This window comes from Gymnoscopelus braueri (genome assembly GCF_963280865.1).
Source record: "Gymnoscopelus braueri genome assembly, chromosome: 1".
NCBI classification, from domain to species: Eukaryota; Metazoa; Chordata; class Actinopteri; order Myctophiformes; family Myctophidae; genus Gymnoscopelus; species Gymnoscopelus braueri.
Window position 1 is genome coordinate 49,853,964 of NC_137603.1, and position 24,033 is coordinate 49,877,996.

The following is a 24,033-nucleotide window of genomic DNA, read 5'->3' on the forward strand; positions in this document are numbered from 1 at the left end:
GGCAATAAAAGATTAATGGAATGAAAGACATTTTCCACAATTTGGTCTTGTAGTATATCTTGCACGTAGCACAGAGGTGTATTGTGTATTGTTTCAACCTATCTCTGAGCTTATTGGTGAAACTTATGTCTCTCTGACATTGAAAGAAAATGTTTGCAGAGCAGCCACGGTATGATCATAAAAATCTGTTTCAGTCAAGGTGTAGAAAATACTCGGTTTCGACACTGTGCAGTAGTATAGCTGGCTTTCAGGTATCAGGCCAGTTGGCTCCTTTCACATAAATCACAAGTAGGTCGTTTTTGAACATCTCCAGCCATGTTTCAAATGCCATTGCAGGTCTCCTAGACATTGTAAAGTGGAAGACAAAGGTGTACTAGCCACAGTCATCCTCCTCACCAATTGTTGTTTTGTATTTACGTACCGGACATAGGATTACTGTTCAAGCTCTTTGATTGTGTGTTCACAATCACAAATCAACCACAGACTGGCTCTCAATGCAACACTTACTACATCCTGTCCCGCTCTGTCCAGCAGTATCTAAGCAGTCCCCTATTTCCACCTATTGGCCTGCGGCCAAAAAAATGTATATTCCCTAGAGGTTATACAGCAGCTGACTAATCAGCGCAGTGAAATTGGCAAAGTGGGCTGAACTGGCTCAATGAGCAACAGCTCTGCTTATGGAATACACCATGTCAAACTGTATGTGCTCGGCTGACATTTCACAGAATGGTTAGGTAATGGCAAGGCCCTACACTACCGTGAAATCCCAGTAGGACTACCTTTTCATTTGCAGTGGTCCACAGATTGTTCCTCAAGCCACAGATTTCTTTTTTTCTTTTCTTTTCTTTTTTTTTTGGGGGGGGGAGGGGGCTTTTCTGCCTTTATTTATAGGTATAGTGGAGATGGACAGGAAACAGGGAGAGAGAGATGGGGAGAGACATCAGAATCAGAATCAGAATCAGTTTTATTGTCACATCACAGGTTTACAAGGTAAAAGAGTGGGTGAAATTCTTTTTTGTACATCGTTCCCATCGCAACGTTAGTTTCCATAGAAAGAAGAGGGGGGGGGAGAAGAAGAGGGTGGGGGGTAAGTGGGAAGGAGATCAAAACAAGAGAGCAACAGAAGGCCAGACAAGTTATCTACATATTTACAAATTACCTGAGATAATAAAAACTAAATAAACTAAACTAAGGTGCCTGAGCATAGCAGCAATGTATTGTATACTGTGCATGTTATACTTATACTGTGCATGATAGACAATGGACGTTAAGGTTAAGGTGCGTTAAGACATGCAGTAAAGATAGTCGGGAACGGGACTCGAACGCGCGATATACTGACAGGCTACATTGGAGCCAGCAAGGTACCGGTCCGGGCCAAGCCACATATTTTCACAGAATGGCAACCCAGCTTGGCAGAACCAGGGTCCAGCAAAGAGAAGGCATGGAAGTGCGGAGAACTGTACTTTGACAGTATTTGATTGGGGGCAAACATTACATTCGGCCAAAATAGCAGAAATAGCTAAATGCAACGCGTTGTGAACTTGTAGATTGGCTATTTTCAGAGATTTGGTGTGTAGAGTGAAAAATGGAGGGGGCCAAGTATTGATCCCAGGGGGACTCTGGTTAAAGGACATCGATTTGTGTTCTAACTACATTGTTCTGTAACTACAAATTTCATCCAACCACCTTGGCACATATAAGTATAATATAACTACCCTCGATTGGATACACAAAGACAAATGCAGCCAAATCCTTTACAGCGAATAAAAAATTACATTTTTACAAGCTGTAGCAAAAGATGATCACACGTAACCTAATAGAATGACTGGAATGCTGTTCCAAAGTGGTATCTGGCAGTATCACCTGCCACTACATATTGCCAGGTGACATACTGCCATGTGGCACGACTATGGAGTGGCAGGTGGCAGTGGGAGTTGTACCGGATGGCAACTTACCCTGGTTTTAGCCATTTTGGAAGACCCCTGTTCACCAACCCGTCATACCGCCCTGCCCTGGCTCCGCCCCAGGTCCCAGGTCCCTGGCTGACTACTATTTCCTCCCAGCTGGATATTGTATACACTTGTGGAACACCCTGTTCGAGTACAGCTAATAAGCAAGAGATCTTAACATGCCATGCCAACATTATTTTCGGGCAGGCATTTATAATGTCCCCTTTGATTTATAGTGTCTCTAATAGCAAAATAGAACGCTATAAACAAGTTGACAGTGTCTCTTTCATTCTTTTTAGACTTTTTAAATGATTAATGACCCGACTATGCTTTAATTAGCTAGAGGATCATTAATACAGCTGACAAAAAATTAATCGTCAATAAAATTGTTACAGCTTATTTTGTTTGTTTGTGAGCGGATATAAATGGAACATTAATGTGTTAGCCAACAAAAGATGATCTCTCATACTGATCATACTTCATCAAATCACATTGTTATTGTGGAAAATGTGTAATAAGGAAAATATTGAATTGTTATTTAAGAATCAGTGTGGTATTTTAATATGATTCAGCTTGTGATTTACACTCCTAGTGTTTACCATGGACATTGGACATGCCCTTAATTGAGACAATGTCACTTTATCATAGAGACACTAATTAATCTCTACCATCTGTGATCGTATTTCTTAATTATTTTGTTTTGACATTTGTATTTCTTATTTTCTTTTGTATGTGTTGTATCATTTGTACTTCTTACTTGTATTTATATCATGTGTTTTCGTTGTGAACACAGAGAGCAACCTACAGTACCAAGACAAGACTACCTACTGTATGTGTGGATGTATTCCGCCAATAAACCTGTTCTGATTCTAAATGTAATCTTCAGTAGCAGTTTACAGTGATGAGGACAGCTCCTCATGCTCTCTAAATCTCCTTAACACCCCCCAGAGGGAGACAGGGGACGGCTGGTGTCAGACCAACTGAGGCGGTGACATTTAGCGCCGTCATAAAGCGCCATGCCGAGCTATGCTAAACCATGCTGAGCTATGCTAAACCATGCTGAGCTATGCCCTTCTGACGACAGGTTCTGAATGCTATCTGGCCTTAGATAGGTAGACCTAGACCAGGGCTACTCAACTTAAGATGGCTCAGGGGCCACTCAGCAAAATGCCAAAAGTCCAAGGGGCCGCCATAAAAATGACGGTCCTATTTTGGATTTTTCGATTTTGTAACACACAAGAAAATGGTCCCGTTCCGTTTTGTCAACGGGGGGGGGGGGGTTTCAGCACGGTGCCCACCGGGACAGTTTTGTCAACGGGGGGGGGGGGGGGGGGGGGGGGAAAGGACGCTCTGCTTCCAAATTCCGCCGAATTTCGCCGTTTTTTTTTTCACTCACGCTGTTTGGTGAACCCCCCAAGGTTGGTGCCCTGTGCTGCGCTGCTTTTATCCGCCAAATTTGGGACGTTCACGGCATATTTTGCACCATTACGGTACGTTCATCAACGGTGACGAGTGCCTCTAACAGCCGCTGCGTGCAGCGGGCTGCGAGTCGCAGCCTGTCTGTGTGTCAGGATGCGAGGCTCACACAATCACAGCATGCGTCCCCCTGCGCCTATGGCTGTACATGGGGCCGACACGTGCTTTAGCGTGATTGTGTGAGTGTGGCTTCAGGAAGTAAATCTCCAGGCTTTTATTTTTTAGTTTTGCTAAAAAATAAAAGCTTGGAAATTCCGGTCCCAGCTGTTGGTACGCAAAAGCGCCTCGCGTCGTCTGATGTGGTGCTCATTATTTATTTTGGGTGCGCATGCGCACCTGCGCACCAGTTATGTGCACCCCTGATTATACCTGTAACAATTGACGCACCTGTATGTATGTCTGTCTGTTTTTTTGAAAAATGTTTTAGCAACCCATATATTTGAACGGAAATGTATATTTTTATCCTGTGCTTAAAAAAAAAAAAAAACAACTTTTTTTTTTTTTTTTTTTTTTTTGACCATGAGGGGGCCGCCAAGACGCTGCGATCGGGCCGCATGCGGCCCGCGGGCCGCGGGTTGAGTAGCGCTGACCTTGCTCCAACTCCACTCTCGTTTCTCATTTACGTCAGTGGTCGACAGCGCACTGTCTCTATGGGCAGAGAAAAGCGTTATGGGAGGCAGAAAGTGCTGTATCAATGAGCACAGAGGATGATGTCACTGCTGAGCTACTTCACTGTGTCCATTGAGAGCCGTTGAGATAGAAAGAGTTGCGTCAATGACGGGTCAGAAACACATCCTGCTTCATCAACACCCATTATGAGGATTCAATGTTTGGAACTACTGGTTGCTCGATGGCAAGCGCTACCTCTGCATTCTTATTATTATCTCTGAGTACACAGAAACTAATTCCAAATCAATTGTGAATTCGTTTTTTTAAATATAATATTAAATGAATATTCTTTCTTTACATGATCCTTCATTGCTCTAAAATAATTGTCCCCTTGGAGTGAAGTGAACGGAGATGACGCAACTCTTTTAATCTCACTGGCTCTGATGTGTCCATTACTTTTTACACTTTGCTACTCTACTATAATTTAGTACAGTTCTGGGTTCTGGGGTCACCAGCATAGTGTGTCGGGTGCGGTCGTGTGCGTGCGTGCGTTGGTGCATGAGTGAGTGCGTACATGCATGCGTGTTAAACCTGTTATATTAATATACCTTCTGCAAGAGATGCTGCTGAAGTCTGATCTCATAATCCTTCTGATCACCTCAGGTAGGAGGTCAGAAGGGGTTGAGCGGAGCTTCTGGGAACTCAGATTAGGGCGGTAGTGGCCAGGGATATGAGTTCCTATAGTAATATGGAAGGATAGCAGCTCATGAGCACGGGCTCCTTAATGCACAGGCTTAATAGGGTTTAAGCCCCAGAACTACAAGGATCAGGGGCTGCATGAGACATGATCTGGGGTTTCTGAAAACAGCTCTGTATTTTGTTATATGGCACAGTCTGTTTCTCCATCAGTTAGGGCCAGTCAACACATTATCTGCTTCTTCGGAGGGAATTCCTCTCGGGTCAACGACCCACCTGTGCCTGGCTGCGACCCAGTCCTCCCGTTTCTTCTCGTCACTGATTCCATTTCCATCCGCTGATCAAACTCAAAATATTTAAAAGCCACTTGGTGACAGACAATTCCCGCCCGGTAGTTGTGATTCATTTAACCTGAGCAGTCTTATAGTATGTATATAGTAAGTATAGTATTACTTAGTATGTGACTATTTTACCTTGTTGTTTACTCATGCGTAGGAGCATCTGCAAAATGCCTAAATTGGAGATGAGAGGACAGTAGAGGAGAGGCACAGGAAAGGCCAGGCATGATAATCACAGCCTGAGGGACAAAACTCTCTCCTCCAACAGAGAGAGAAAGAGGGGATTATATGAGTGAAGACAGGTATTGCTGAGAGGAGCAGGTTTGTGTTTAGATTTCCCCTATTTGGCATTTTAAAAGAAGCAGCTCTCAGGTAGCCCACTCACACCTCAGGGAAACATCATTATTCAAAGCATTTACTTTGTGTGCTGCTCTAAGGTTGGCTGTGTTCAAACTCAAAAGATGCTGCATAGTGATGAAGGAACAGCTCCTAATTCCGCTAAAGCAATCATTGTGAAATACACACCTACTGTACCTACACAGTAAATATTGTTAATGATGAATGCTCATTACGGATATTACATTTTAAAAGGAAAACAGAGAATATGGGGTTTTCTATCACCGCCCGACAAAGCCGGATGCACCGCGTTGGATTAGAACCCACAACCTCCATGTTGGTGAGCAGGGACTTGACCACTGCGCCACCCGAGCGCCTAGTTTGAATTTTTCAAGAGTTACCACTGTATGTTTACTAGAAGTTAGTTTCAGAAGCACTAGTAAAGTCCACAATAGATTCATATTGCCATGTCAATAAAGCATAATGTATATAGAACTGATCACCACAATGCTGTTGTGAATTAGAATCAAGAATCAAGAGGGGTTTATTTGTCACTCACTCATACAGGTACAAGCAGCAAAATGTTGGTTTGGCATCGTCTGCAAGACTGTGCTAACAAGAGCAATACAACACAAAGAGACAAAAATAATACACACACACACTCCAACCCTCTTAGCAGCAATGGAGAATGTTTTTTAGCCCAAATCTGAGTCTGGGCTCTGAGAGCTGCAGGGAAAAAAAGGTTTTTCTAAGCCCAGAGGCTGTGACAATTAATACTCGTTATCCAGCAGATATTTTCCGGCCTACAAAAAATATTGCAGCTTTAACCCATTAAAACCTGGAAAGCATCCGTGTCATTTTAGATTTTAGAAAATATATACAATATAGCAACGTAAGTTTTTCAGAAAACAGTGGTTTAGAACAGTGGTTCTTTTATCATATCACTCGCTCAATATTCGTTTATGGGAGAGCGCCCCCTGGTGTGATGACAGAAGCATTATTATACACTCCAGCCAGGCATACATTATTGGCTGGAACAAGGTTGCGTGCTGGCGTCATCAGCAAGTACCACCCCCTGTGTGCCTTGATAAACACTGATGATGAATGCCAGCCACGTTATTCAAACTTCCCTTCTCTTAATCACAGAGCATACTCTCACCTTATCTCTCAGACGGACATCGCGTAGTTTAACAGCTCGAATTGAGTGTCAGATCTTGGACTCAAAGCGCTACCGTTTAAGCACTCGAAGATTTGGGTAAGCTTACAAAAGCTACTTTCGCTCTAGAGAAGAGCTTGTGTTAAGCCCCAAAAGCTAACAACAAAACACCCGAAATTATTTCGAGTGAGTAAATAAAAGCAGAGATAGCCAAACCGAAATAAAAACACCACGTCTGAGCCTTAGAAGCCAGACCATGTTACGATATCTAGACCACCATCCTCCCAGAACGCAGCGGATATGAGCGTTTCCCCTGCCGCCAGCAGGTCGAAGAAGCCCATCCAAAAGTTGTGCTCCTGTGGGAACAAAATGTTGGGCTACGATACTCACACTAGAGCTCTTCACTGGTCTAAAAAAAACGGGCCTGAACCGAAACGGACCTGTCTTCTTCTTCGTGTCCGGCCATCTTCTATATCACGTCTTTCCAGTGGTTGGCGCAGGCTAGTGCAGCTGCATTTGGTTCGGCCAGGTCAACTCCAGTACATTGTGGAGCGTAGCTACAGCTCATGATGTGGTCCATGGTTTGTGGTTCACCGCACACACATGCATCAGAAGATGTTAACGTCCATTTCTTCATGGATGCCTTGCAGCGTCCTTCGCCGACCCGCAGACGGTTCAGGGCTTTCCAGACAGTCCAAGGTTGGTCGTGGCCAGTAGCGAGACATTCATCTGGGGTGATGCCTCTCTCGGTCCACTGGGTTGTCTGGCTGCCCAGGCTGTTCCATTGGTTGTGCCACTCAGTAATCCTGGCAGCAGGTGGTGTGGTCTCCAGTTCTGCTGTGGCATCCAGGAAGCTGCTCCTGGACTTGAGCCGTTTCTGGGGGGCAGTGTGTTCATGGAGTAAATGCCGGTTGTCATTGGCCTGCTTTGTGCGCTCGGCTTTAGCGATGACGGCTCTGCGGATGCCAGGGGGGGCGATGCCAGAGAGGGCATAAAGGCAGGGTATGGGGGTTGTTTTGATGCACCCAGTAACTATCCTGCAGGTCTCGTTGAGGATAGGGTCTATTTTGCTAGAGTGGCTTGATTTGTACCATGCTGGGCAGGCGTATTCGGCGGTGGAAAAGCACAGGGCTAGTGCCGTTGTACGCAGCGTACTTGGGTGAGCTCCCCACTTTGAGTTGGTGAGTTGGCGCAGAAGGTTGTTCCTTGTGGACACTTTAGCTCTCGTCTTCTGAATGTGCTCCTTGTAGCTGAGGGTACGGTCAAGGGTTACTCCCAGGTAGACTGGGTGCTGGTGGTTTTCGAGCCTTATTCCGTCCCAGGTTACGTTGAGCTCCCGTTTCGCCTCCCTGTTTTTAAGGTGGAAGCTGCAGATTTGGGTCTTCCCTGGGTTTGGACGCAGGTGGTTTTCAAGATAGTATGCGGACATATCTGAGAGTCCTCGTTCCAGGGTTGACTCAACTTCTGGGAAGGTATGCTGCTGCGTTGTCATGGCTAGGTCATCTGCATAGATAAACCTGCTGCATCCTTCTGGTAGGGGCTGGTCGTTGGTGTAGACATTGAAGAGGAGAGGTGCCAAGACGCTGCCCTGCGGCAGCCCGTTGTTCTGGTGGAACCATCTGCTATTTTTATTGTTGAGTGTGACATAGAACATCCGGTTGCTCAGAAGAAAACGTATTACGTTGCACAGTTTGGCATCCGCTGTCATGTCGAAGAGTTTTTTGATCAGCAGCCTGTGTTGGACGGTGTCGTAAGCTGCCGACAGGTCAACAAAGGCAGCACCTGTTATCAGCTTTTTCTGGTAGCCGTCCTCGATGTATTGGGTGAGGTTTAGCAGTTGGCTTGTGCATGATTTTCCGGGTCTAAACCCAGCTTGGTCCTTGATTAGCTCAGCGTCTATCTGGGGGGATAGTCGGCTAAGGAGTAGTCTCTCGAACAGCTTATAGGTGATACAGAGTAGGGAGATGGGCCGGTAGCTTTTGGGGAGGTTGGGGTCTTTCCCAGGTTTTAAGAGAGCAATGATGATGGCTTTCCTCCAGATCGTTGGTATGCGCTGAGTTTGGAGGCAGGTGTTGAACATGTCCTTAAGCCATTGTTTGGCGACTGGGCCTAGGTGAGTGATCATCTCGGTCAGTATGTCATCAGGACCTGCAGCTTTGCCCAGCTTCATGGTGCTTAATCCTGCTTCAAGCTCCTCAGATGTGAAGGGTTTGGTTAGTATAGACATGTTCTGCTGACTGCCCGGGATGATGGTGAGATGGTGTTGGCCCTGCGCCTTTCTGCTCGTCTCCCGTTGGCCGCCAGTTGGCTCCCAACCTGGTTTGGTGTTACTTCGGATACAGCAGGTGGAGTGATCTTATCACCGTTTAGTTTCCGGATAGTAGACCAGGCTTTTTTGCTGTTCTGAGTCATGTTGATGTTTTCTACGAGGTCCTGCCAGGCTTTCCGCCTCTCCTTCCCTAGGGATTCCATGAGTGCATCACTTAGTTCACTGGTGTTGTCTGAGAAAGGGTCCTTTAGGAACTCCGTTTCATAGCACTCCAGCAGCTGTGATGACTCTTCAGTGAGGCCTGCGATGTACTCTTCATTCACGGACCTGTGAAATCTGATCCGATTTTTTCAAACCCGGGTGGACCCGTGACAATTATGTCCGATTCCGAGCTGTTCCGGACCCGGACCCTCATTGGATCGGTGAAATTTGTTCCGAAACCCGATTATTTCGAAGATTTTACAGACCCAAACCTGCAGACACCCCTTCAAAAAAGCGCATATGAAACTACAAAAAATAAAATAAAAATATGCGCAGAGGTATTCATTTAATATGCGTGGCAAAAGGTTTTCTTTGTAAATAAATGTGGACTTTATGAAATAATAGCAGACCTATTGACCAATGACCATTTTATGATCAAAGCTTTGCTTTCACCTCGTCAGAGAAATCCATGATTTGCACACCGTTGTTTTCAAATCAGCCTGGCATCTGGCTTCATAGACATATAAAAGGTTTCTATATCTATGGCTGGCTTGCCTTGCAGTATGGTGGTGCACCTGCATTGCGCACCACCAACTCTTTTCTTTTTTTTTGCCCTGCAGTAATCGGGTCCTTAACCAGCATAATCATCACACAAGATGCACAGCCATTTATGTCGCTGCTGCACTAACCTGATCCTAGGTCTGTCTAAAACATCACACACAAGTTAAACAGCACTTCATTGCGTTTCTCTCCTGGTTAGAGATCACACACAGTAGGCATAGTACGGGTCTTTTCGGATCCACTCGGGTATTACACATAATGATGGACAGACCTGAGTTAATAGCGCGGATTCCGACCTGGTACCGAGTGATTATGATAAAACACTGAATCGGGGGGCCAGTGAAGAGCTCTAACCCACACTCACTGCCTGAGATGCCTGGGTTTGTGCGGGACGCACTTTGGCCGCCATCGTGACACAAGAAAGGGTCACATGGCTGGAACTTGCGCAACTGACGGATATCGACTAGGACTCTCTATAGTTGTAAGTGGCGAGTCTTTGAGGAATGTGTGGAAAGTCATACATTGTTGCATTCCAAGCCTCTCCTTTCTACAGGAAATGTTGGATAAGGGCAGCCTTCTCTACTGTTAATGTATATTTAGGAGCCATTCATGGGTCTCCCATGAGCGAATATTGAGTGAGTAATATGATAAAAGAACGTAATGTTACGAACATAACCCCTGTTCTTTGAATATTACGAGCGAGATATTCGCTAAAACTCCCTTGCCTGATTGGCGAGAAGGGAATTGCTTATCTTGAATAACGTGGCTGGCATTCATCAGTGCTTATCAAGGCGCACAGGGGGGTGGTACCTGCTGATGATGCCAGCACGCAACCTTGTTGCAGCCAATAATATTGCCTGGAGTGTATAATAATGCTTCTGTGATCACGCCAGGGGGCGCTCTCCCATAATCGAATATCTTGCTCGCAATATTCTCAAACATAGCAGATCTACAAGCTTTTCAAAAAAAAAATTAAACATCTTGAAAGTGTTTGAAAATGTTTTAATAATGTTGAATTCTTTAACACAAATCTTCTCTTCTGGGGGTCCCTGGCACAAAACATTTTCAAATGAGGGTCTGCGGCCAAATACATATCATTGTGGGGGCCCTTGGCACGAAAAAGATGAAGAACTAGAAGATGTGCTCCTCGGAGCACAGGTCTCCGCCAGGCGAGTACTGTTCCTGATTAATCCTGTCTTACCTATTTATATTACATATTGTGATGTCACGTGAAGCTTGACCAATAGACCACCGAAGTCTGACGTCATTTACACATCCTTTGTTTGTCTACCTGGTTCGCAGTTTTCCACCCCCATTCTGAATCCCATAGACGTCTTTAATATCGTGTCAAATAAGAACTGTGTTCCAAAAATAAACAAATGACCCCGGCGGTTTGACTCTTATGGATATGAAGCATCAACTGACGTGAGAAAACGATAATGTTACTTCCGCCGAATTAGTTACATTTTCGCCAGAAACAGACTGTATCAAATATAAGTGACTGACTATCATAAACGATATAGAACCTCCTCCCTGACAATATCGCCGGGACAGTTTGTTTATTTTTGGACCACAATTCTTATATGAGACGATTCTAAGATGACCCAATGTTATTCTCCATAGAGAAATTACTTCCGCAAACCTGGGGATGAACGAATGACGTCAGGACTTCGGTGGTCTATGTTAGCTTGGCTGAGACGGACACACACACACGGACGGACAGAGGGTAAAACATACTCTCCACCATGCCTTTGGCCAGGCGGAGACAATGAATGATTAGAGGATGAACACAAACTAGTAGACACACACGGTGTCTGACAATGGCAAAGGGAAAGTACAAAGTGGGGGAATAATATTGAAAGAGTAGTGGGCCAACATATATGCATAAATATGTGTAAAGAATCTAAACAGGAGTGCCTCTAATTTACACCAGGTCACCTGTCGATGATAATCTTAAACTATTTCTTCCAGGAAATGAAAATGAGGATTGAAATTGTCGTGGCACAAAATGCTAAACTGTTGTTACATTGCGTTGCACTTCTGAAATCCTGATTTACCCCATCAAAACCGGGAAAGCATCTGTGTCGTTTTAGATTTTAGCTATATATTATATAGCAACATACGTTTTTCAGAAAACTCTGAGGATTTAGAACAGTTTCTCAAAAATAGCAGATGTACAAGCTTGCAGCATGGCACAAAGTGACGCGCTGTGAGCTTGTATATATGACATTTTTTTTATAATTTTGAAAATATTTTTTACACAAATCGTCTCTTCTGGGGGTCCCTGGCAAAACAAAATTGAGAACTACTGATTTTGAAGGCATTTGTAAAACCGGCCTCAGGTCTTAATGGGTTAAGGGCCGACCACACCAAGCATGCTAACTATAACAAAAATGATGTGAGCATCCACATTGATGAACAATAACGTTCTGTAAAGTAAACAGTGGCACCAAGCACCCGCTGTGCAGTCCAGCTGTGTCGGAGCCCACACACGGAGGCAGAGAGAGCAAGACAGCGAGCCAGAGAGAGATATCCGCCTCCGTTGTACTAATGAAAGACATACATAGGCTACATGGATAATCTGACACTGATTATTAATTATAAACAGGCCAGATTATAGGTGTAGGCATACCTGAGATAATGCCAGCAAGCCTATTCATGACTGTCTCTTCAATTCTGTTAACAATAATAATAATAATAATAATAACAAAAGTACCACTGATTCCGCAGGTGAGACTCGCGATTACAGCAGATAACCTTCTTGTGAATTTTGATTGACTGTCAGATTTCTATCGTTCATAAAATCACTCTGAAATTGATCGAAACGATATTGTTCGCCACTGCAGTAGTCGTTACAGTTGTGGTGTGGACTCTGCCATCCACTTGAGTTAAACGATTTTTAAAACAACATATCTATAGTTATTATATAGTTATCGTGCTCGGTGTGGATGACCCTTTAAAATGTTTTTATCCTTTCTTCCCTCTAAAAAAAACAAAAAAATGTAGAGAGCCACCTCTCTCTCTCTCCTCTCTGTTGCTCTATTCCTCTCTCCCTCTCCCCATCTCCCATCATCTCACTCCCTCCCTTCCTTTCTTTGTTCCTCACTCTCCATCCGTCTGTCTCTCCCCAGTAGAGCAGTATGGCTGCTGCTCAAATCAACAGTTAACCTTTCAGGCACAAGCTGATGTGCAGCCGAACATGTTTACTTCAGGGAACGTCTCTGACATTTAGTCAAGACACACAAAAAGCCTAAAATAGCCAGTCAGTCAGACAGGCATACACACAAACCTTCAGGCTGACTGCCAAATATTCAGGCCAGCCATTACTGAACTGGGCAACTATTGAAATGTCAATAATAAATTGTATAACCACAGTGAGGTTAGCTAATCTTTCCCACCCACACATGTGCGTTTCTTCCTTTGTCAGATCTCTAAAACACTTTAAAGATCGCCTCTCTTTTGGGCAGATCATTATCCCAAACGTTCTCACAAATATCCAAACATTACCAAAGATTTTCAAACATTTCCAAAAATGTCTACATTTTCTAAAACAGCATTTCCCCAAAAAATCTACATTTTCTAAAAGCTCACAACACGTTGCAAAGCTTGTAGACCGCATATTTTTGCTATTTCATTATACAGCTAAGTATATACTGTAGGGCTTAAGAGTGGTTAACGTAATTTTCTTTTTTTTAATATGTGCAAATAAACAAGAAGAATCAGCAGGCAGGAGGGGAGGGCAGACGAAGGGCTTTTGGTTTCAGACGGCTGTCTGTCCTCCTAGCCTTTCTCTTCATGTTACAGAACACTTGGAGAGGTTCCATTGTCAGGAACTTGTTTCTGAGAGCAGTGACAGAAGATATGCATTCCAAACCAAACAACTAATGTCTGCTCAACTCTTATCTGTCAGGAAAGATCTTTATTCTCAAGTTCGTGAAGGTCAGTTTGTCAGCAAATCACAGACTCATATGCTTTCATCTAGTGTTTTAGGTTTAACCAATTAAAATCGGTGTCATTTTAAATGTTTGCGTTGGCTATTAAAAAATAGCAGATATACAAGCTCACAGCGCATCACTTCGTGCCACGCTGCGAGCTTGTACATCTGCTATTTTTGAACACTTTTGAAAAATCTTGAAAGTGTGAGAATCACAGATTTAGAGGGCATTTGTAAAATCGTTCTTAATAGGTTAAGATAAAATGAGAAGAAGACCAGATCAATGCAACTGAATATAGCACTGTTCTGGTGGGCAACATTCAGTGGTGAATGTAGCAGAAAAATGTATATGAGTCATGCAAACAAGGATTTAAAACGTTATGCAACCGAGTTGAATCAGTTTCTTCAGCAGGACTGATTATTTAAATGTTTTCTTCTCCTAGACTGCAGGATGTGATGTAACTATCCATAATACTATTGATCGTCAGTCAGTGCATAAATCTGTCTGGACATTACAGGAGGTGTAGGGAGTCTCTCTATTAATATCAGACACACAAGTGCTATTTATTTAATGAGGAACAGAAGAACTCCTTCATGAATAATGCAAGGTAAAAAAGTGCTGAGAAATGTTAGCAAGCAGGCTGCTCCCTGCACAGCTGTTTGGTTGAATTAGGTTCACGACACCTGCTGACAAAAGTATTATTATTATTTGTTTTTTTTAAATTAGCCAATTATTTTTACCCTGTTTTTCTCCCAGTTTAGTCGCTTTGGCAATGATTTCCTCCCCACACATTTCTGTGTTGCCACTGCTGTTATTGGCTCAAATGACAGTGAGGTGCCCCCACTGGGAGGACACAGCACCTCCTTCATCCTACCCGTCCAGGCAAGGACGAACAAGGCCAATTGTCTTCATATACGCTCAGCCAAACTAGAAGCATTGCAGTGGATTCGATTCCCTAGAACCCTGAGCCACAAGAGCGCCCCACCTGCAGACAAGTTTGTTACTAAAGGCCTGATTTATTCATCGTAAGACGGTGTCACATGCCCGAAAATAGCAGATCCACCCCAAGCTCACTAGGTCGGCTATGTTAGGGCAGGCGGAGTATACAGTGAAGCATAACAGAGCCAGTTTGTCTGCCGTACAAGTATGGAGACAGACAGAAAGGATAAACACACAGACAGAGAGACAGAAAGCATAATGGAAAGGACAAAGAGACAGACAGAGGGAGACAGACATACAGTACAGACAAATGGAGAGACAACCTGAGAATGGAGTTCTATCAACAGAGAGTAGTCTCTCGAGATAGACTCACACAATTCTCAAGTTCTTCTGCTGAACAGTCTGTACAGTATATCAGAAGCACTGATAATCCACAGGAAAACAAGGCAACTTCAATTCAAAACACCGGAATAACAGACTCTCTCTAGCATTCAAAAATTGGCATCTGGAGACTAGAGCGTCAGAGACAGACAGCCTGTTTCCCCCATTACCCTGCTGCTTGTTGATGTTATTCACACAGAGCAGACAGACAGGAGAGGCTCGGGACTGGCTTTCAGGATATTTATCTGTTTTGAATCAATAATGGTGACATTTATAATGAATGAAAGTCATCTTGAAGGAGTGGTACTCTGAGTGTGTGTGTGTGTGTGTGTGTGTGTGTGTGTGTGTGTGTGTGTGTGTGTGTGTGTGTGTGACAGAGAGGCTGATTAGACTCATTTCCCATTCATGAGTTGTGTGATGTGAAGAGCCCAGCACACTGTGACCTCATTGAGGATGATTGACAGCTTCACTCTGTGCACCTGCTGTTCTCTCTATGGGTTATATGCACATGCAGGTGAATGCAGTAAATGGCATGCATGCGTTTGTCTATATGGTGTGTTTATGCGTCCGTGTGTGTGTGTGTGTGTGTGTGTGTGTGTGTGTGTGTGTGTGTGTGTGTGTGTGTGTGTGTGTGTGTGTGTGTGTGTGTGTGTGTGTGTGTGTGTGTGTGTGTGCGCGCGTGTGTGTGTTTACAGGTGCAAAACAGTGGGTGAAATTTGTTTTTGTGCAAGCTCCATCTTTTTGTTATTTTCATAGAAGAGAAAGGTGAGAATAAGAACGGGGGTGTTGTTGTAGTCCTAAAGCCTACTATTGAGGCTCACCAGATTGCTTATCCCAGTGGTTCTCATGCATTTTCATGCAGTGGTGGAAGAAGTATTCACATTGTGTACTTCAGTAAAAGTAGCAATACCACAATGTAGAAATACTCTGTTACAAATAAAAGTCTGGTGTTAAAAATGTACTTGAGTGAAAGTGCATAAGCATTCAAATATACTTAAGTACTGAAAGTAAAAGTACTCACTATGCAGAATTTCCCATTTCACAAGTATGTACTTAGTTACTTTACACCACTGTTTTCATGTCACGGACAGGAAGTATTTGGCTGCGAACCCACACCTGAAAAGAGTTTGTGCCAGGGGCCTCCATAAGAGAACATTTGTGTCAAAATCTTTCACAATTATTTCAAATGATTCCAAATTATTAAATAAAAAATAATTTTCTACATGTTTCGAAAATGGCCGTTCTAAAAGCTCACAACGCAACACCAACAAGTATAAAATAGAGCTACACCATTCATGTGACACATTCTCAAATGTGAATTCTGAAGCCATGTTATTCTTGGTATAATTATAATATAAATTGTGTGTCATTCAAAAATCATAACGTGGAAATTGTCTTGATGAACAAAACGTGAATATCATGAGCATTTTGTTTGCATTTATTTTCACAACTTATTCAAAACCCATGCAATTTCCACTGCAAGTCAGGTGGGAAATCATGATGGGAATAACGTGGCCTACAAAAAGCTGTCATTACTGTAGCACTCTATAAACAGGACTGTTTACCAATGTAACCATTTTGGTTACATTTTGTACACTCTCAGAGTAAAGTTACAATCTGTAACTTTCATGTCCTCTCCTGACGGAGAGACTAAGCACCCACTAAGACCTGAAGCCGATTCTACAAATGTCTACTAAATCCCAACAGCTTTCTAAAAAAATTATGTTTCTCTATCAGTGGTTCTCAAACTTTTTCATAATTGTCAAGAACCCCCAAAATTATACGTATTTGGCCACTGACCCCCCATCTCAAAATATTTGGTTCCAGGGACCCCCCAGAAGCAAAGACTTGAGTTAAAAATGTCCGCTTTAAAAGAATATATATATTCACAGATTTGCACACATTTTCAAAATGTTTCTAAAATAGCAGATATACAAGCTCGTAGCGCGGCACCGCGATATGAGCTTGTAGATCTGCTATTTTTGAATAGCCATAGACTAGTGTACAATAATGCTTTTTTAGCTCAAATCAAAAAATGACACAGATGCGTCGCAGGTCTTAATGGGTTATTAACACCTGGGATTCTCCTGTGTGGGAAACCACATTTCTACCAGTCTTTCAAGAAGGAGGGGATCCTCCCTCGAGATATCGGGCTCATGACCTTCAAGCAGGGTTACTTGTCAGCCAGTAGGTGTCCCACCTGACGACAGGGTCTAAATATCTCAATGGAAGAGTAGAGAGACCACCTCCAACCACTGCAGATGCACTAGTTATACTCGTATTAACATCCTCTACCATACAGACTGGTTAACATAAGGTTGCATTCACTAAAATAAGAACATAAATAGGAACATGGCTTCGTGCAGTAGATCGACATAATGTAAATATCAACATCAACATGTCAGCCATTCAGCCTCCAGCAGAATGCACACTTCAACATCAGTGCTTCCCAAACATTTTGGACTTTCTCAAGACCCAAAGGAAAGTCTCCCCGGGACCCAAACTAGTGAAAATAGACGATCTACAAGCATACAACGCGTCGCGATTGTAGATCTGCTATTTTCACTAATTATTTAAAAGAAAACAGATTTTTTTTTTTTTTACTTTTTCTTTGAAATAATAAAAGAAAAGGGATATTTACTGATCTACAATTCAGTGGTCCCCAAACAGTAGGTAGGGACCATAGAGTTAAAAAATAATAGAGAGGGCACCGGATATCGCCTCCCATCCACTTGCATTCAGTTGCTCACCCAGTGCATAGGCGAATTCACCCCTTCTTCCCGGGTTGGAAAATGTGATGGGCGTAGCCTATTTGGGGCCACTGTGACACGTTTTGCGTCACAGAAGTGACGCGTTTTGCGTCACAGAGGTGCGCAGCCCCGTGCGCAAGCTCGTGAGTCGAGCCCATTGGTCGAAACCGTTTTCGCTCGATCATGTACAGTGGCCCCAGCCGTTTTGAGCTGCAGTACCTATGAATGGCCAGCATGTCCAATGCGCTTCAACGCAAACACTGGGTTCTGGGGGCTTGGTAGGGACCCCCTTTTTGGGTGCGGACGCATGTTTGAGTAAATGTTCCTTTCGTTTTGTATTATTATTATTATTATTATATAATTATAAAATGTTTAGGAACCACTGATCTACATGACCTGTATCAGTCAGCCTCCAGTAGAATGCAGACAACATGACCTGTGTCAGTCAGCAGCCTCAAGCAGAGTGTAGACATCAACATGACCTGTGTCTAGTCAGTATGACAGGGAAACTGTCCTTCAAACCCCCATTAGCATACTGTCAAACTATGACTGACTGACTGAAGCTGCTGCCTGCGTGTTTTCAAAGTCAAAGTCAGTTTTAACTGCAGTGCTGGTATACTGAAGCCAAAAACGGGCTGCTAGCTGGAACCTTGTTTGAGTTTTCAATGAAGCAAACTGAAAGAATTAAATACATGCAGGGAAGTGGTTCTTTAAGGATTGCCCATGCCTATACACTGTTTATCTGTTTATCTCGAGCTACCAGACCGTGCTTGTTTGGGCAACAGCAGACCAACAAGTTGTATTTATGTTTTAGTTTCAGAGAAGACAGCACCAGCTGTTGGTTGACTCTGATACGTATGTTAATTACGAATTGGAAGAAGGAGAAAAGAAAAAGTGTGCTTGCATTTGAATATTTTGTACAGACAGACTAACCGACTCACAGATGAAGAGTCCTATGATAACTGCGTGGTCACAGCAAAAAAATACAAACATATACTGAATATACTATATTACTATTTTGTTGTCTCTCTCACTATGTCTCTCTCTTTCTCCCTCTCCCTCTCCCTCTCTCTCAACCCATCTCACTCCCTCTCTCTTTCGCTCTCCCCAGAGAATGATCCCAGGATGACCCCTGCACAGGCTGACCCAGCAGCTGGGCTGGACACAGGGAAGGATGGCAACTCCATCTGTCCTCCCTCTCCTTCCCCCCTCCCCGCTCCTCCCCCTCCCCCTCCCCCCGTTGAGTCCACATCAGCAGGAGTTGAGGAGCTGGAGTGTAAGATCTGCTACCAGCGCTACAACTCCCACAACCGCCGCCCCAAGCTGCTGCCCTGCCTGCATCGCGTGTGTTCCCGCTGCCTGGGCAGGATGCTTTCTGCTGGGGGCGAGGCCCAGGCGTGCCTCCCCTGCCCCTTCTGCCGCCACGAGACCCTGGTGTCCCGCTACCAGGTGGCCCGTCTGCCCGACGACGCCAACATCATGTCTCGTTTGACCACGGCTGCAGCCGCTGCTGCTGCGACAAACCGTGACTCGAAGCCCAGCAGGCCTTCCCTGGAGCGCAGGAACAGCTGCGAGGTGGTTTTGACGCCCAGGAGTTTAACGTCCTCCTCGGCCTCGTCGCCCTCCTCCCCCGGGCTGTCCTTCCACGGCGACTCCACCGCCTCCGCCTCCGCCACCTCCAACTGCCTGGTCATCACCATCATGGAGGTGCAGGGGGACTTGAACCGGCACGACTCCCAGCCGTCGCCCACTTCCTCCAACAACTACTATTACCCCGCTATGGGCACCGGAGGGGAGCCCAGCCTGGACTCCGTGTCGGTGGGGTCTGCGGGCGGCGCCGCGGAACAGGACGCCCTGGCCAAGCTCTGTAACAACGTACCCAGGGTACTGGTCTGGCTGCTGGGATTCTTCTATTTTGGCTCCCTGCCTCTGGGGATCTACCTGCTGGTGATCCAGCGAGTGACGCTGGGCATCGTGTGTGTCAGCCTGGTTCCCTCCAGCCTCACCGTCTGCCTGGTCTACGGTTTCTGTCAGTGCCTCTGCCAGGGCATGTGTGACTGCTCATCTAGGGGCTGACTGATTGGTTGGTCGACTGGAACAGAGTACCAATATGGCTGGAGGGAACGGGTCCAATGTAACACTCCTACAGATTGCACTGTGGGCGGCATTATGGAATGAACTACTATAGGAAGTATTCGTGATCCCTGAACGTGCCCATTCACTGTACCTTCGTAAGTGTTTACTGAATAACTGGCTGACTGGTGAATTGACTATCTTGCTGCTACAGATAGCAGTATGGCTGAATGAGTGTTAAAGAGTAAGCGGACCCAGCGATTAGTCATTCATGTCTGGATGTCGTCATCATCTGTACTACTGAATTAACTACACAAGCAAGGAGCTCTCTACTGTGTCCATTCCCCTACTGACTGACTGCAATAGACTGCATCAGATGCTAGAATGACTTGTTCAGATACACAGTAAAGAAAAGTGTTAATATAACTCTAAGAGTGTACATGTAACCAACCATCCATTTGGCTCCATATAATAAAAAAAACAAGCCCTAAATGAACAAACCAATTAATCAGATCGACGTCCCAAATCCACCACCCCGCCCTACAGCTGGAGGAACTATTTTTATGTGTTTTATGGTCACATGTTGTGAATATAGAATAAAGAGTTTAGATTTCCAATGAGCATAAGATACAGCATTTGTTTATGTAATGTTTTACTTTGTGCACAGAACTAAGAAGAAACAACAACACTGTAGCCAACTGGAGTCCATGTTCTGCTTTTGTAGCATGTGTGCGCGAGCGTGTGTGTGTGTGTGTGTGTGTGTGTGTGTGTGTGTGTGTGTGTGTGTGTGTGTGTGTGTGTGTGTGTGTGTGTGTGTGTGTGTGTGTGTGTGTTTTGTCTACCTAGGTCCTTCACTTGCCTCATCGCTCAGATGGTCTCAGACAACAGGATTTTCATCTCCTAGATCATTTTTTGAGGCCAGAAGTGTGAACTCACGTCGGAGGTGTAATGCCACTGTACTGCGGCGCTTGTATTGGAGTGAGTGGAGTCAAGGAGTCAATCTGATCGTAACCAATCCATTTCTGAGCTGTCTACGCCGGCCCAATTTAATTTTCACACATGTCTTGAGGGTGGTGGTGCCTAGCAACAGCCAATGAGCCACCTTAGCCCTTGGCATCGGGAAACCATGCATTATGGTAATTCCAAAAAAGGCACAAAGACATAGCAAATCCTACCATAAAAACAACAACAGCGGATATGACTCACTGCTGTTTGTTGTGCTCCAAGTCCATGCTTGAATCAACAATCTATTCACGAGAGATTTGAAAAGTCTGAGGTTTCATCGGCAGAGACATATTCCAGTGTTTAAATATTGCAGTCTTCTGCATCATTGCCAATGCCTTGTCGTTGGGGTGAACTCCCCAATGACTAAAACACAAAACATCTTGAAAACATAAATTAATATGAGATCTTACTGGAGATATGTGTTTTTGTGTCCTCTGTTTGATAAGATTCCTTCTAATGACATAATATGTCCACCATGTGACTGGAATGGCTGCTGCTCTGACAAAATGACTGCCCCCCCCCCAATTACATAGGTTTTCACTGGTTCTCAAAGTGGGGTCTGGGGACCCCCAGGGGTCCTTGAGAGGGTTCCAGGGGGTCCACAGCAAAGAGTAAATATAGTACCAAAATCAGTTTAACCACTTTAAACCGCACTGTGACGCATTGTGAGCTTGTAGATCGGCTATTTATCTATTTTTAAATCTTGAAAACATGTGAAAGATTTGGAATGTTTTTAAACATTTTAACAATACAAATCTTCTGTGGGGGGTCACTGGCACAAAATATTTTCTGGGGGGGGGTCCGCGGCCAAATTGATTTAGGGGTCCTTGACAGGAAAACGTTTGAGAACCACTGCTCTACACTGCGCCTGTTTCTCTGTTTCTGTGTTTGTGCTGAGTCCTGCTTACTTACATACTGTACCAACTGTCTTCTACACCAACAACAGGACACACGATGAAATAAATGGAAAGACCAAAAATACTGAAATAAAAATGGAGGCTTATTTTGCATGGTCTCTGTCTCCTAAATGTCTGTCTCCACTGTTCTCAACGTCAGGTCTGCAGCCCAAAAGGGGTCCAAAATGGACCCTTAGTGGTTTGTATCTCTGAGAATGTGTGCAAATGGAACCAAATGGACCCGTAAAGGCTCCTCTCCGTACAAAGAGTGTGAGAGGAGACGACAGACATATTCAGACAGAAAGAGGTCCTGAGTGAGAAAGAGAGGGCGAGTCAGGGGGACAGAGAGAGCAACAGAGGGATAAAGATAGTCCTGTCTCTCCTGCAGCACTTGAGAACCGCAGCTAATTGAAGACGACAGTGTTTCAAACAGAGCAAATGTATGGTTGAAGTCATTAACCCCTGTTAATTACAGACTTAATGAGATTGAGAACACTGGACAGAAAGAAAGAAAGAAAGAAAGAAAGAAAGAAAGAAAGAAAGAAAGAACAATGAAAATTGTATGCAAATGTGAGAGGAGCGTGGCATATCATAACGTTAAAATCAAACAAGTGAAGGACTAGGGATTAACCACTTAAGCCTGACGTCATACTGTATGTCAAAAATAGTATTTTCGCTGCACAACAACGACATATGAAGTGCATAAATAAAGCATACAGTAAGGCTATTTTTGAGAAATGCCACCTATGAAGACATGCCCAAACATACGGACGTTAGGGTTAATATGTCATTACAGATATAGGGCCATCCACACCAAGCACTGTTCTACAGTATAACTACATCGTTCACCACCACAACAATACAGTATCTTTATAGCGTCTGATGTGGAACAGTCTACTTTAAACAGACACAGAATACAGTTAATTTGCACAAAAAGGTTTACCACTGACTGACACAAACTGCACGAGATGTTGCCATGTTTCAAGTGCAGGATGCATGAAATGGGCTGAAACATGTCAATGCATATATCTCATGAAATGTATGTGCCATTAATAAATCATAGAGCACGGTAACTGTTCAGGGAATAGAGGGGGAGGTTAGTTAGGGGAGGAGGCAAGAGGTCTTTCAAGGGAGAAAAGTGTGATTCAGGGGACAAATGCGGAGGTGAGGTATTTGTTGAAGTAATTCATTAGAATGTTCATTGCTCTTTTCAGTCATCAGAGTTGAGCCAGCTGGAAATGTCGGGTTCTGCACAGCACATCTTATTATTACACCGGAGTGAGATGTGTAATTCTGGAAAGCTCAGACTGACTGTATTATAACGGGCTACAATCAAATATTCAACATTTCCAGGTATTTCCAGCAGATGTGGCACATCAATTTTAATAAGACATGAATAATTTAAACACATTCTTGCCTCTTTCTGCCCAACACACACACACACACACACACACACACACACACACACACACACACACACACACACACACACACACACACACACACACACACACACACACACACACACACACACACACACACACACACACACACACACACACACACACACACACACAGAAGCATGGCATAATTATTATTATTTGACATATTCCTGACGCTCCTGATAGCACTTAGAGCTGAGTGGCTATGATTTATGTTTTATTATTTCTTTGCAACAAACTGCTGAGTGCTACAAGGTCAAAATAAATGTTCAAATTTCAGCAAAAAGACCTTCAATCATGTTTTCAACCACTTAGCAATAAGTAGCCTCATCCTTGACAGGTCCTGTTTGAAATGTTTGAGAAGCAAGCCAAAATAAGCAACTACACTTTAAAAACCAGCCCAAAATAATGCATCCCGCAACTACATCGTATTACAAGCGACTACAAAAACAACTAGAAAAAGTGCTCCTCGGAGCACAGGTCTCCGCCAGGTCAGGTAAGTTATTGTGGGCCAGCAATGTTCGGAATTCGCCAGTCAGGATGGAATATGAAAAATCGGACGGAACCATCTTGATCACTTTACTATAGAAATAATGTGTACTAATTTGCATGATGTTTGGAAAAAAATTGTAGGAGTAATATAAAATTAAAAATGTATACAATTATTATAGCGTCTCCTGGTGGCGCTATAATAGAGCAATGTTAAAAGGGTGGAATTTGTTCCTCAACGTAGTGCGAATGTGCGTGCAAAGTTTCACCGCAATCGGACGCTGCGTTCATGATTTGCGGCATTCTGTTCAAAACGGGCCACTTCTGCAAACTTTAGATGTCAATCTTAGACAATCAGGATGGAATATGAAGAATCAAACAGATCTTGATCGTCTTGATCACATGACTATAGAGATCATGTGTACCGATTTGCGTGAAATTTGGATCAAATCTGAAGGCTTAATATCAGAAAATGTGTTTTACAGAAGTCGGCCTCCTGGTGGCGCTATACAAGGCAAATGTGATAAATGCA

General features: G+C 43.9%; 2 protein-coding genes across 2 annotated transcripts in view; one reads left to right on the forward strand and one right to left on the reverse strand.

The window, feature by feature from the left end:
• The window catches only part of cep89 (centrosomal protein 89), a 103,883-nt gene that overhangs the window by 18,358 nt on the left and 61,492 nt on the right, over positions 1–24,033 (reverse strand). The window lies entirely within an intron of this gene.
• On the forward strand, positions 18,722–19,672 carry LOC308081760 (E3 ubiquitin-protein ligase RNF182-like; the record flags this gene model as incomplete). Its single annotated transcript, XM_080423384.1, has 1 exon — positions 18,722–19,672. One exon carries the CDS (start codon positions 18,722–18,724, stop codon positions 19,670–19,672), a length of 951 nt encoding a protein of 316 aa, XP_080279510.1.